This window comes from Micromys minutus (genome assembly GCF_963924665.1).
Source record: "Micromys minutus genome assembly, chromosome: 4".
In the NCBI taxonomy this organism is placed as follows: domain Eukaryota; kingdom Metazoa; phylum Chordata; class Mammalia; order Rodentia; family Muridae; genus Micromys; species Micromys minutus.
In genome coordinates this window covers 27,177,564-27,191,850 of record NC_137973.1, presented here as the reverse complement: position 1 = coordinate 27,191,850, position 14,287 = coordinate 27,177,564, and the positions used below count along the sequence as shown (strand labels likewise).

At 50.8% G+C, this 14,287-nt stretch overlaps 4 protein-coding genes across 5 annotated transcripts; all 4 read right to left on the bottom strand.

The window, feature by feature from the left end:
- Nucleotides 1-968: 968 nt before the first annotated feature.
- LOC308420455 (protein S100-A6) lies at nt 969-2,216 on the bottom strand. Its single transcript, XM_080916478.1, has 3 exons — nt 2,071-2,216; nt 1,407-1,565; nt 969-1,194 (listed from the first exon to the last, which is right to left on the bottom strand). Exons 2-3 carry the CDS (start codon nt 1,542-1,544, stop codon nt 1,063-1,065), a joined length of 270 nt encoding a protein of 89 aa, XP_080772604.1. The 5' UTR covers nt 1,545-1,565; nt 2,071-2,216; the 3' UTR covers nt 969-1,062.
- A 1,466-nt stretch (nt 2,217-3,682) lies between these two features.
- LOC308420462 (protein S100-A5) lies at nt 3,683-7,987 on the bottom strand (the record flags this gene model as incomplete). The annotated part of the gene is made up of 3 exons (XM_080916483.1): nt 7,937-7,987; nt 5,358-5,508; nt 3,683-3,826 (listed from the first exon to the last, which is right to left on the bottom strand). The coding sequence occupies exons 2-3, from the start codon at nt 5,493-5,495 to the stop codon at nt 3,683-3,685; spliced, it is 282 nt and encodes a 93-aa protein (XP_080772609.1). The 5' UTR covers nt 5,496-5,508; nt 7,937-7,987.
- Nucleotides 7,988-9,109: 1,122 nt separating this feature from the next.
- Nucleotides 9,110-11,385, bottom strand: S100A4 (S100 calcium binding protein A4). Of its 2 annotated transcripts, none has more exons than XM_080916103.1 (3): nt 11,367-11,385; nt 10,032-10,187; nt 9,110-9,410 (listed from the first exon to the last, which is right to left on the bottom strand). In XM_080916103.1, exons 2-3 carry the CDS (start codon nt 10,170-10,172, stop codon nt 9,246-9,248), a joined length of 306 nt encoding a protein of 101 aa, XP_080772229.1. In that variant the 5' UTR covers nt 10,173-10,187; nt 11,367-11,385; the 3' UTR covers nt 9,110-9,245. The 2 variants fall into 2 exon arrangements, with proteins under 2 accessions (XP_080772229.1, XP_080772230.1); XM_080916104.1 differs by lacking the exon at nt 11,367-11,385 and adding an exon at nt 10,382-10,478.
- A 1,364-nt stretch (nt 11,386-12,749) lies between these two features.
- S100A3 (S100 calcium binding protein A3) lies at nt 12,750-13,465 on the bottom strand (the record flags this gene model as incomplete). Its single annotated transcript, XM_080916129.1, has 2 exons — nt 12,750-12,914; nt 13,325-13,465. The coding sequence occupies 2 exons, from the start codon at nt 13,463-13,465 to the stop codon at nt 12,750-12,752; spliced, it is 306 nt and encodes a 101-aa protein (XP_080772255.1).
- Between the last annotated feature and the right edge of the window lie 822 nt (nt 13,466-14,287).

Below are 14,287 nucleotides of genomic sequence, written 5' to 3'. Positions count from 1 at the left end.
CAGAGCAGGGGAAGACCATTTAATGTCTTAAAGTTGACTGGAGAAAGGATAGGTAGTAAGAGGAGAAAACAGCTGTGGTCACCACATGAAGTCCAGATCTTTTCCCCTGGGGTTTTTGGCCAGGATGTTGTCCGACTTGAGTTAGACCCTCCTGGGAGGGATAGCAGCAAGTGCTGTCTCCATATCACCCAGACACATCATAACAGCTTTCCCCACACCTACGATTTAGCTGCTAATGTACACAGTAGACAGTAACTCGGTCGGCCATCTACTCTGACAAGGACTGAGGGCTCAACTGGGTTCCAGGGGAGTAGCCTCATGAGTCACTCTGCAGAGACAGGCTGGGCCAATATTGACAGAAAGGCCTGAAGCCACATTTGGCATGTTTAAGGACCCCCAACCCTGCCCTGATTGTTGGCACCTCATGAGTCACGTATTCATGGACCTGCAAGATCCTTGGGTTACCCAAAAAAACCCCTATACATGATCTTAGGGACAGTCTCAAAGTCTCCTCCACCTCCAACCAGAACACAGACAGCTACAAAAAAACTCAGTTGTCCTGTGTCCCTGGTCACCTCAGATGTGCCTTTCCCCACCCCTCCCTCATACAGTACACAAAGACACAGTGGAAAGCAGGATTGCCCAATGTCAGGGCCCACATGTCACCACACCCAGACCAGAGTGTGTCTTCAGGGAGACTACTGGAACCACTGCAGTCCTACTTCTAGGGGCCTCTTTCCCCTGTAGATCACTTGATTGAGCCTTTGTTTAAAGTGGCTCTGCCTAGAGGGGGTGCCTCTCCTAATGCCTATAAAGATTCCTGATGAGCTAGCGGACCTTGTCTGGGAAGGTCAATGAGCTACTCCTCTCAGATCTCAGAGATTAACTGTGACTAAGACCAGTGGACGGTGGGCTCAGCAGCAAGCCAGGAAGCAGCTAGAAATCAGTGGGACGCCAGAACACACGAGTAGACATAAGGAGAATGAAGTATTTATTGTATAATTACCCACCCCTGGATATAAATGAGATAGGGCCCCCAGAAGGCATCTCTACCTTCCCATCTTATTTGAGAGCTTCATTGTAGATCAAAGCCAAGGCCCCCAGGAAGGCGACATACTCCTGGAAGTTTACTTCCTGATCCTTGTTACGGTCCAGATCATCCATCAGCCTTGCAATTTCAGCATCCTGCAGCTTCTAATAAATTAAAAGGAGTCTACACTCAGTGGTGGCCAGCACCCTAGATCCCTTTCCCCTTCCCTGGAAGCCCTCTCTGATACAAGTAGCTCTGTTCATTCACTCTCCTCAGCCCCTGCTCCTCCCTCGGGGGACAGAACAGCATTGGAGCATACAGGCATCTGATCAGGAACCGTGATTAAGTGCCACTCAGACAGACAGGGGCTACTCACAGAGCCAATGGCGAGTTCCTTCTGGATCAGTTCCTTCAGCTCCTTCTTGCTCAGGGTGTGCTTGTCACCTTCCTTGCCAGAGTACTTGTGGAAGACAGCCACGAGAAGGCCAATGGCCTGGTCCAGGGGGCATGCCATGACTGACCACTGGGCTAGAAGCTGTTTGACAGAGAGGCTATTCAGTGCTGCTGGTAGCAGAGTTCTCTCACCATCCCCTGAACCCACATAAAGCAGCCAGCCAACACAGGTAGCAGCCAAGGCAACTGGAACGAGGAACAAGGGATACAAGGATACAAGGGGCTTTGGGGTCTGTGAACACTGTCCCCTAGGGCTTCCAAGAGAACTGGGGCATGTGACTGAGCAAGGAATGCAGGCTGCCCCTGGGCACCTCCTGATCGGGCCACACACTGAGATGACGATGACACACCCAGGGCAAAACCTCCTGCACCCCAGAAGAGCAGGCTCAGGTTGCCGCCCCTTAGGGATGCCTTAGCCTCGGGTTTGCCGTACAGCCCAGCCCTCCCTGCCTCCCTGGGCTCTGAAAACTTGGATCCCAGTGCATTCCACCGGAGGAGCCCGCAGCGGCTGACTGGAGCAGGAAGTAGCTTAACCCCTAGCCCAGAAGTGAACAGACCCTAGAGGAACCCCCACAGCGAGAGCTCACCGCAAGTGCCAAAGGATGGTCAACCGTCAGCGAAGTGCCAAAGGAGTGGTCGAGGGGAGGGGATGGACTGTGTCGCAGTCCGGCTGGCCTTATAGTGGCCACATCCGTGAGGCCCGCCCAGGGAGTGTTGGCACGCCCCAACCCCACCCAGCGCCTGAGGCAAGGCAAACACAGGTCCCAGCGCCCTCAACTTTCCACGCCCCTGTTGCCCGGACAGTCCCGGATCGGGAGCAGGATGTGGGAGCCTAGTGGACTCTGACGAGCCCAGAGGAGACCAGTGCAAGCCGGAGACATCGAGTTTTCTCTAATTCCGTGTTCAGTTTGCCCTTCTGACACGTGACTCGTAACTCTGGCGTGTGTGCCGAACCTTCTGCCAGCCAGAGAGCAGTGTCGTTAAAGGGGGGACTGGGAATCATACTGATGCTGTTGCCCTCTAGTGGCAAGGTCAACTCCAAGTGAGAGGAGAAGCAGTCGGTCCACCAGACCCTCTAAGATAGTGATTCTCAACCTTTCTAGTGCTGCGACCCTTTAATACATTCTTCATGTTGTGGTGACCCCTCCCAACCATAAAATTATTTTCTTTTCTGCTTCATAACTGTAATTTTGCTACTTTTATGAATCGTAATGTAAATATCTGTCTTTTCAGATGGTTTTAGGTGACCCCTGTGAAAGGGGTCTCAACCCAAGGTTGAGCACCACTGACCTAAATCTTGATATAGCTAAATAGGTTGATCCCAAGAGGTAGAATTTTGAGCCAACCTATATAAGATCCTTATATAGGGTCTCAAAACGGGGGCGAGGGGGGAGAAACACAGTCTAAAAGATTTTAAACAGCATCCCCCACCAACCATAAATTTCTAACAATATCAGTGGCCTCCTCCCACTCACTGACTGGAATTTTATCCTTAGAGCAGCGTGTGCATTAGTGTGAACACAGTGAAGACAAGCCCAACCCTGCAAGCATTCTTAGTTACTCATCTCAAGTGAAAAGATTTGAACATCTTCTCCTGGAAAAAAAAAAAAAAAAATAGAGTCTTGAGAAGAGGAAGTTGGTGGGGGATGGAGAGGGATTATCGTCCTGAAGTCAGTCTTCAGTGAATAATGGGGAGGGTGGAGAGAAGGGTTAAGACTCCCTTCGTTGCTAGAGCTCCTAGGGTGGTCTCCTGATGGCTGTCCCCAAGTCAAATCTGCCAGACCATCACTGTGGTTAGTAACCACAGCCCATCCTTCTGGCCTCCTCCCTTTTTTCTGTTGTTTTCCTTGCATCTTTGCTCTCTGGGCAACTTTGTTATTTTACAGGAGTGCAGAGCAAAGCCAGGATGCTTCCAACAATGCCCATGATAAAGGACAGCCAGTGGAGTGAGGCGAGAGCCCAGCTCCTGTACCCACAGACCACCTTGTGTGTGACCTAAGGCTGAGTGGTTCACAATGTCTGTTTGTCCTCCCCTGCCTCAGCCAAGCGAGACAAAACAACACCAGCCCATGCTGTAGATAAGGCTTTATTTCTCTGCTGGAAGAATCCATCTGGGAGAAAGAGAAGGGCACGGGGCATAGTTAAAGAGGCTGCAGGGGTCAGGACAAGGAGCTGCGCTGAGGGTAGAGAGGATCCTGGTCACTTGTTGTCCTCTAGGAAGAAGTCGTTGTAGGCCATGCACAGCGTGGTCAGGAACACGGAGTATTCCTTGAAGTCAATCTCCTGGTCGCTGTTTTTGTCCAAGCTCTTCATCAAGTTATCAATGCTGCTCTCCTTCATCTTCTGCAAGGGCCAGAGGGGAGGAGGCTGCTCAGCATCTCAGCCCCAACCCACAGGACCTGACACCAAATAAGGGTCAGCTACCTGAGTGCTGATTCCGAATGAATTACAGGAGGAAGGCCAGTCTAGCCTTTGATCCTGGGACATCTTCCCATCCAAAAAAATAATAATTCATAATCCATACCAATACCTACTAAAAAACAGCTTGAGGCCACCCCTTGTGGCTCTGAGCATCACCCAAGTCCTAGACATAACCTGCCTGCATTGTAAGGTCAAGCTGGGAAAAAGATCCGGACATCACTACTCTCTGTAAGATCAGTATGTTGGAGCTGAGAAACCAGCACGCTCCCTGATCCCTAGGCCTGGCCTGGCACCAGATGTCCTCCCAGTTTGGTCCCTGCATCCTGGCTCTACTAGGAAGTTGAAGACAGAGCCTTAGGGTAAAACAAGAAAATGCAAACATGCCGACCCTGCTTTCCCCTCCACTGCAATCAGTTCTAAGTCTCCCTAAGAAGCAGGATGTTGATGCTGGAAAATGTTTCTCTATAACAGGATCCTGGTCCCCAGACTGGGATCCTCCCCTGGGGCTCTGTCCCCCAGTAATCAGGACCAGATGAATCAGAGGTCCTCTCCTCTACCTTCATTAGCTCTAGGATGGCAAAGCCGTTCCTGGGGTTGACTGTGTATGTTTCAGACCAGGTGTGGTGGCACTTGGGAAGCAGAGACAAGCGGTTTTCTGTGAGTTGGAGGCTGGCCTGGTAAGGCTCTACAAAGTGAGTTCAAGGACAACCAAATCTACACAGTGAAACCGAGACTCAAAAGGAAAAGAAAGGGGGTGCAATGTATGTGCTATGGTAAACTCCCTGTGCCTTGTCGAGAGAGGCCTGGGAAGAGTGGCAGCGACTTTGCCACTTGGCATACTCCAGGAACCTTCTCTCCAGGGGACCCTGGGATGAGGACTTTATTATAAAAATAAACAAGATGTTGGCGCAGAGGTCTAGAATCCCAGCCCAGTCCCAATGGACAAGGTCTCTGATGTTTCCGAGGCTCAATTATTCTATCGCATAGACCCTTACATCAACTGGACATCACTCCTGTCATGGCCACCTAACCAGAACCAAAGCTCTCTCCTCACCCCACGTTCACAAATCAGCCTGTAGGTCTATTTGTCAGCATCATTTAGGACCTTGGCTCTGCCAGCCACGGAGGAAAATCAAGAAGGATCCCTATCCTCCAGTCATACACAGCCCACATCCCTCAGACCCTCAAGATCCCTAACACAGGCTCTGCAGCCCGTCATCAAAGTCTCCTTTATCTGATTCCTTAGCCCCCCATGGGTGGTGGTCCACCCCAGACTCACCTCCTCCTTTCTGGCACAGAGGCCTGGAGACTCGGTAACCATGGATACTCACCATTTCCCCTGTCTCTGACCCTTTAGCAATCCTGACTCTTGCTGAACTACAGTACCCTGAAGGTAGGCGGGTATCTCCCAGGAGTGCTCAGTGTAGTGGAATACGGAAGAGCAGTCACCTACCTCTGCAAGACTCAGTTCTGTCTTGATCAACTCCTTCAGTTCTTTTCTACTCAGGGTCAACTTGCTACCTTCTCTCCCTGAATATTTATGGAAAGTAGTGACCATGGTGGTCAGTGCCTTCTCAAGAGGAGTCTCCATAACGATGTGTACTCTGGAGTAAGAGAGAGGACAATCACAGCACTGGAGAAGCTAAGCTTGCTCCTCACCAGTCATGCATATCCAAAGACCCTCTTGCAAACCACCACTGACAGGAGTCCAGTGAGACCAAACCCTATCAACAAGAAAAAAAAAACAGATCTATTGTTGTAATGGGAGCTATGACAACTCATGTGAGCAAATCCAGCTCCCAAAGGAGGTGTGGCTTCCCTGATCAAGGCATTTTGACAGAGAGGTCCGGGAACAAAGAGAGTATAGCATGGCCTCTTCAAAAGAGCTGGTAGAACAAATGAAGGGTCAGGATTTTTCTTCCTACTCAGTTCCAGCCACAGGTCCCCCCTAGTCACCCTCCTTTATCCTGAGTCACCCGAGATGGAGTGTCTCGCTGTAAAGGAGTCGGAAAGAGAAGTTCAAGGGTCAGAGAGGCTGGGGCTGAAGCTGGGAGATAAGGTCTCAGCAGGAAACAGAGGAGAGGTGACTGGACTTGCTCAGCGGCCTCCAGTCTGGTGCTCAGAGAGCTGCACCCAAAGCCTGGCAGGGGCAGGAGATGAGGGGCAGGGCTACCAACATGGCTGGGATCTTCCAAGACCTAGTTCTAGAAGTTAGGTCTGATTGATGGTCTCATTTGTGTCAGTAGAGCCACTCCACCAAAAGAGCAGAAAACTGAAGTTTGTGCCACTCAAGACTTTAAAACCATTTCCCCTTAAAGAGGAAGGAAGCGATGCCCACAGAGCTAGAGGCTTCTGCAGATCCTGCAGAGAACCCCAAGGTTGGGTGGTAGGGTGGTGAGAAACTGATGACTTCTGCCTCCAACCCAAGAAGTTCTTGGACTGGACTGAACCCAGTCTTTATCTCCTGCCACCCAGACTGTCAGCTTCTCTCCCCTCAGAGGCTCAGCCAGGACCTCAGCTCAGTGTAAGAAGGAACTCAGCATCTGCAGGAACATCTGACTGGCTCCTCTGTCTCTGTCTCCATCTTCATCTCTGTCTCTGTCTCTGTCTGTCTCTGTCACTCTCTGTGTGTGTCTCTCTGTCTCTCTCTGTCTCTCTCTCTCTGTCTCTCTCTCTGTGTCTGTCTCTCTCTGTCTCTCTCTCTCTCTCTCTCTCTCTCTCTCTCTCTCTCTCTCTCTCTGAGACAGTGTATCACAATGTATCTTAAGATAGCTGGCCTCGAACCCATGACCACCCTGTCTTATCTTTCCTGCTGCCAGGGTTGGATCTTGGGAAACCCTTACAGTCACAATTCCAAGTACTCTGTCCTCTCCTCCCTGAGCATGCTTCCACGTGCAAGGCCAGGCCTTCCTCGTGGAGAAGTCCATGTCTCACCACACTCTTCTCACCCAGACTGGCCCAGCAGAAGTGAAGCAGGTCATCTGAAGGAAGGACTCACCAAGGAAGAAGTAGACCTGGAGAATCGATTCTGCAGCCCCAGCCTCCCTGCCAGCGCCTTTATTCCCTTGTCCCCGGTGCCCAGGGGATCAGGATGGGTGGAGCCAATGAGAAAGGGTCAAGAATATGAGAACTTCCAGACAAGGTTGAAGGGAACCCTCACTGGAAATTCTGACTTGCTGTTTACAAACAGGAATAGATATGACACATGAAGTTACCCATGATACGTATTTTCAATAACAGAAACTGTTTTTCCTACAAAGCCTCGCCATCTGGCGAAGTAATAGACAGAGAAAGGGCAACTCTCCAGAAAAGAAATGGTAAAAGGTGTGAACCAAACACGGGGTCGCTCCCCATATCCTAGAATAAGCTCCACACTGAAACCCTCCATTTTTAAATCCATTTCAAGAGCAGAAAGGACCCCTCTTGGGATGGGAATCAGTGAAGGAAGGTAATTTCTGCCAAGGACATGGCTAAAGTCACTAGCTGACATAAAGTAAAAGCTGGAAAATAATTGCTGGAGACTTCTGGCTCGGAGGACTAAGGATACAGGGTTGGGGAAGGTCCAAAGGAAGGTTTTGGACTGGTCAAGGGATTGACACTGTGGACTGGGGAGGAGGCTCGGTCTTAAGGTATGGGCATTGGTACAGAGGTCAAGGCAAGTTGCCTGTATTCTGCAAACACTCAGAACAGAACTGGGTTAGGGCACGGCACTCATCTCGGATGTAGTCCCACGCCAGCCTCCTCGCTGCCCCCTTTGTCATCCCACCACGACTATTACACTGGTGGTACATCTGGGACTTGTCTCTAAGCAACAGGAGTTTCCGAGTGATGCAGGAGTAGGCTCTAGGGAACACACTCCCGTGGAAGATGGGCGAACTGACTGGGAGTGTAAAGGAGAGGAGACAGGCTGAGCCTGGACTTAAGTCTCCGTAGTCAAGCTCCAAGGGAACATCTGAGTCACCTACTCCACTGAGGCGAGAGAGAAAAGCACAAGGTAATGAGAATGGAAGCTTGAGGTCAGGAGGACCAAACCTGCCAGCCTCGGGACAGCTTCTGTACGTCTTTCCTTAAGGATCTCCGCATCATCCAGGCAAGGGCTTGACGTCTAATCTCGGGCCATTCTCTTCACTCTGGAACCACTGGCCTTAAGCCTACCCTAAGGGCAAACAACAGTATCCTTGTTTAGGAGTCCTAGGGATGAGAGGATGAGGAGATGGAGAATCTCAATCTTATTTATCAGATCCTATGGCCAAACCCTCTCTGAAACCATGGTTACCTCCCTATCATCTCCTTCACTCCCACCTAGCTACTCCCTCTGCCTCTTTTACTCTCCCTGAGGTCTCTTATCTTCCTCTAAGCAACATGATTCTTAGTAATGGCAGATACTACAGTAGTAACCGTAGATAACAATATAGTGACAGTAATGGAAATCGCTTGTCCCACAGCCTTTTGAGGGCAGAGACATTAGGCTAAGAAAATGACTATTTCAGCCATCCTTAGTAACATACCTCCATAAGGCCAGCACTAAGGAATCTAAGTGAGACTTCTCAGAGAGAGAGAGAGAGAGAGAGAGAGAGAGAGAGAGAGAGAGATTCGTATGCTACTACAAACAACCTCCCTCTATATTACCCTTCTTCATCCAACCCTTCATAGACAGGAAAGGGTTAACACAGTGTCTGAAGCCAATGAGCTGGAATGGAGGAATGGGTAGCAGGGCAGGACCTGGACCATAAATGTCGAGGCCGAGTGCCAGTCCACTTCCCCATCCTTCTCTGGCTTCAAGACTCCTTCCTCATGACTCAGGCAAGCCTGTTGTCTTCCCTCCAGACCCCAACCAGCAGCAGATGTGACCTTTAATCCCATCCCAACTTCAGTTTGAGCCCAGAGGCAGCACTGGAGAGAGGAGGGAGAACCGTGGGCTGGCTAACATCCCACATCTGGAGCCTTTCAAGCCAAGCCTCTGGTGGTTTCTGCCTTCAGTGTTCTGGAGTTTGCTTTGTTGCATGTACAGGAGCACGTAAACACACACGTGCACACACACAAGCACGCACACACAAATACATGCTTGCAATGAACTCAGAATAAGCCACCCACCTCTCCCCAACATTTTCTAGTTTGGCCCCCACGAAGCTCCAGGTCAACTTCCAGCAGTTTCTACCATCACCCTCCCTCAGCCCCCAACCCACATCCCCAGACAGCAGCTCATAGTTTCAAAACCCTTTATTGAACTTGCTCAGCACTGTGCACATACGAAGAAGCCAGAGTAAGGCACTATGCTCACAGCCAACAGGGAAGATCTCCCACTGGCAGACTACACCCCAACCCTACATCGTGGGAGTCTTCACTTCTTCCGGGGCTCCTTATCTGGGCAGCCCTCAAAGAATTCATTGCACATCATGGCAATGCAGGACAGGAAGACACAGTACTCCTGGAAGTCAACTTCATTGTCCCTGTTGCTGTCCAAGTTGCTCATCAGCTTCTGGAACGCAGCTTCATCTGTTCTTTTCTGGAGGTAGAAGAGGCACAGTTAGAAGCAGATACTTGCCTCCAGCCAGGAGCTCGGGAAGGTTTCCAGGCACTCCTTGCTAGCCTCTGGGCTAAGCTATAGGATAAACACACACACACACACACACACACACACACACGCACGCGCACGCGAGCATGGGATAGCTGGCAAAGGGTGTGGCCACGCCTTCCCTGTGCTTCTTTTAAATTGGCTCAGTAGGTAACTGCCATAACAGTGATGCGTTAACTAACAGAAGGTGTTACTGGGAGAAGGTCTTCAGGTGTTCGCGTGCCCCCCGTGATCAAGCCTTCACAAATAGAAACTCAATTTCTATTGCTCATCACCGGAAAGACAACCCTAATCTAGGCTGTGGCTTCAGACACTGACTACTTTAATGTGGTTGTTTTGGTTTTCCTCTGCTTCTTAGGTTAGCTTCATTCTAAGCCTTGTCTCAGCTAGGGGCTAGTGTGAAGTAAATGGTTCACTGTAGATCCATACAAGCTCCTATTGCAGGGATGTATACCAGCTATAGGTAGGTACTGCATCATAGTATTGCCTACCATTCCCAGCCTCCTCCTGGGGATGCATCACACATGCAATGCACAGGCAGGACCCACTCACCCCCAAGAAGCTAGGAAGCTCCCTGGTTAGTAGATCCTTGAGCTCTGCCTTGTTCAGCTTGAACTTGTTACCCTCTTTGCCTGAGTATTTGTGGAAGGTGGACACCATCACATCCAGGGCCTCCTCCAAGGGTCTTGACATGGTGACGGTTGAGACCTAGGGGCAGGAGACACAAAGGTAGCCTTCTCCAAACCCACGCCGACAGCGTGTTGAGAACTGGATATATGCCACTGAGCATCACCCAAGTCGTACTCAGTCTGTCCCCATTTTAAGTGATCTACTCCAACCTACTCTATGGGACCCACTGATTGCAGGAAGCTCGCGTGTGCTCTGAAACCTGCAAAGCTTACCAGTCAAACTCTGGAGATACATGCCAGCAGCCGTCTGTGCCTCCCTCAGGCCTGGCCTCAACAACAGCAGTTTTCCATCCCTCGGCCTACTCATTCCCACAACTAAACCACAAGCACCAGGCTTCTGACCCATTCCTCTCCCTCCCAGCTTTGGGTGTGGCTGCTGGCTGCCTGCCCAGGGGCCTACAGCAGGGAGGGAGGAGTGGGGGGAGGGGAACCAGCTGCCTAGTGGGAGTAAGATGAAGTGGCAGAGGTGGGGGTTCAAGGGGAGGGGGTAAGGAAGCCAGGCTCTCTTGACCTGGGTGCTATATGTTCACAGGGCTATAAACAACTATGAACACACACTATGAACACAAATGCCTACAGGTAGGTGCTGGAGAGGTGGCTCTGTGGCTTGCTTGCCACCGAGCTCAGTGGCCCAAGTTTGATCCCCAGAGCCCACATGCTAGAAGGAACAGATTGACTCCCACAAGCGCACCTTGGCATTTGCCCCAGCCCAACCGGTACACTCATACACACGAATAAATAACTGTAATTAAACACTGTAAATATTTTTTTAAAAAACCTACTAATGCCTTCACTTTGCTTCCTGTTCCCGAATGTCCACACACTGGCTCTTATGACCCAGCAACACAAATGATCATACGTGCTCCCAAGCACCAACTACACTATAGCAGCATACAAGCAAGCCTCAGCATCTCAGAACCTCCGGGAGCTCAAATGTAGCCACTTATATACTTGGGTTTTTTTTTTTTTTGTTGTTGTTGTTTAGTTTTTGTTGGTATTTTTTTTTTTTTTGGTTTTCATTCTTGTGCAACACATACACACACACACACACACACACACACACACACACACACACAAACGAACCTCCACATCAGAATCTCTCATCTAGATCTATTAAAGACATCTGTACCCCGCTTTCTCCTGCCCTAGCCTCAGCCTCTAACATTGCTAACAATGCCTTCAGGCTAACACAACTCACCAGACCAAGAGAGGAAGTGCTGAACAGAGAGGTTTGGGGACAGCCCAACATTCTGACCTATTTATACCCTGCCAGGCCCTGCCCATGAAGGGGATGGGGGAGAATAGATACTGCTCTCTTGCTGTTGGTTGATGTAGTAAATGTCACAACACCCTCCACCAGCCCAGTGTGGGAGCCCGGCTTCCTACTCCCTAGCAAGTACACAAGTAGTGAATGAGCTCCTGTGGGCACAGCGGAGACGTGGGTGGGGTGGACACCACCAAGTAGCCACAGCTCAGTTAGAGTTTCAGGAAGCGTTGAGAAGGGGTGTGGGTGTGGACATGAGGTGTGGGCCATAGAAAAGGAGATGGGGGTATTATGGGCAAGAGATGGGAAACTGCCCTGGAAATATGTGGCCCAGGAATTAAGGAAGTGACCCCAGCCAGTGGGACAACGTCAGCCCTTCTCTCCAGCCTAAACAGCTTCTAGTCATATCAGGAAGACCCAGGGTAGAGGCTAGCAAATCAGGAGGGACTTTGAGACCACCCCAGGTATTAAGTGGGAAATATTATAATGGAGTTAGGGTGGTGGCGTGGCGTAGAGGTTTAATAGAGGATGAAAGCTCCAGTAAGGAGATTGGGGGTGACAGCGGCACTTGGGGTTGAATGTTCAGCTTAGAGAAGAAAGTTAGAGGAGAAATAGATAAAATGTGGGAGTCTGGGCTCCCATAACCACACTCCCGTTGTAGCATCTGGTCACAAGTACTGAGTAAAAGGAGTTCCTTGTCCTCCTAGAAAGCCCAACTTAAGGACTTCTACCTCAACTCAAGACAAGGGACAGAGACCCTCAGCCTCGTCTGATGGGACCTTGTGTTGCCTCCACCCTCCTATTGGACACTAAGACTGTGCATTTCTACAGGGTCTGACGCTGCTTTGGGGGCCCATATTCAGTGGTAAGCCTCCTTCCTCCAGTGGTAAGGAGCATAAAGGAACAAAGGCTCAGTCCCAAGGCCCAGTGTGTCCCGTCGGAAAAACCAAAGTAAGCCAACATGACAATTCTTTATTGGGAATTGAGGAGGCCCTTGACACCGTGGTCCCAATTGTGTGCACATGGCTGAGCTTCCAAGATAAGAGCAGAGATGTTCTTTCCTTCCAAGAAGAGACGCAGCGAAGACTGGCTACCGTTCCACCCCTCACCAGCTAGAAATCCCTGGGGAAGCCTCTAAAGCTTGTGGGTAGCTGGAGTTAGCACATCAGGGACTAGCAAGTCTAGACTGAGAGGGGTACCACTGAGAGAGTAGGAAGGGTGTGGCTACACACCCAGGACCAACTCAGGGACAAAGATGGAGCACTGGAGCAGACAGGCCCTGCCCTTCTGGGATAGCATACGCCTTTGGATCAGAGGCTACTGGGGGCAGGGGGGCTCAGGGGGGCACTCTTTGAAGTACTCGTGGCAGTAGAGGCAGAGGCTGGCAAGTGAGCGCACGTACTCCCCAAAGTCCACCTCGCAGTCCTTGTTAGTATCCAGAACACTCATGAATTTCTTGTAGTCACACTCCCGGAACTCGCTCTGTGGAAGGGATGAGAAGGGAGCGTCAGGAAACCAGGATAAGGAGCCAAAGCAGCTTCCCACAAGTCCCCTCCAATGGGTAGGCTGCCCCCATTCCAAACCAAAGCCCTCATGGGGCCAACCTCATCCTACCCATCTTGATAAGACGCCCATTTCATTTCCCCTTCCCAGCCCTGCTTCTCTGCTTATTTGCTGTGGAGACCCTGCTATTCGTCAGGCCTTCTCCACAGGACAGTGACTGTCAACCTATTTACATTCTGTTTTACTAAGGCTCATGAGGCCTTGTCCTCATTTCCTCATATCCCCCTCCCCACAATCTAGCGTCTAGCTCTTGCTACCCTATGCTGGTGCTTCCCTAAGCAGAGTGCAAGTGGTACCTCTCTCCAGTGGGGAGGGGTCAGGGGGCTCACCGGGGTCCAGGTCGGCAGCTCCTTCTGCAACAGCTCCTTGAGCTCGGACTGGCAGATCTTGTATTTGTCACCACAGCGCCCTGCATACTCTTGGAAGGTGCACACAATGGCAGCTACTGCCTGCTCCAGGGGCCGGGTCATCCTCACTGTCACAAAACAAGGGTATGACTCTCCTCTTCCTCAGTGTCTCCCAGGAATTAATTCCAAACCTGTCAGTGTCCACCACGCTAAAGTGCCCCTGCTTCTGAGCAGCCCTCCTTGACTACACTCACACACACACACAGACACACACACACACACACAGAGAGAGAGAGAGAGAGAGAGAGAGAGAGAGAGAGAGAGGGAGAGAGAGAGATCAATTCACCTCCCAATTGTTCCTGTTGTGATTTTTCTAGACAGAAGCTTCAGTTCCCTGACATCACCAACAGCACCATGAATTCCTCAGGATCAGAACATCCATCACCAACTGGGAGCCTCCCTTAGGACTGATTCCCTCCCATCCTTTCTCATCACAACCCCCTGGGAATTCTCAGTCTCCCATTGAGTACCATTCTGTGTGTTGCTGCCTGCGGTCCTAAAAAGCCTCTGCCCTTTGGGGACCTGGAGCCCCATCCTGTAAGAACTTGCACAGGAAGCCTTGCCCAATGCTCCTTTGTCCAGATGCTGGAGAGGCTAATGCCTGAGGCATTGATGAGCCCTGACAGGACCTCTCCACCTCACTATGCCTCCTGCCCTAAACTCAGAGAAGCTGCAGTTGGGGACCCTCATTCTCTTGTGCACTCTGAAGCCCTGAGTGAACTGTTTCTTTCTGGGCCTCAGTTGTCTTATCTCTAATCCAGCCTCACAGGCCTAGTCAGAAACATGGACCGGGTGTTGCCTGCCAAGCCCACCAGTCCATAGATCTACGCATCTATGACCCACCCCATCATATAGCCATCCTCCCCTCCCCTGGGGGAACCTCAG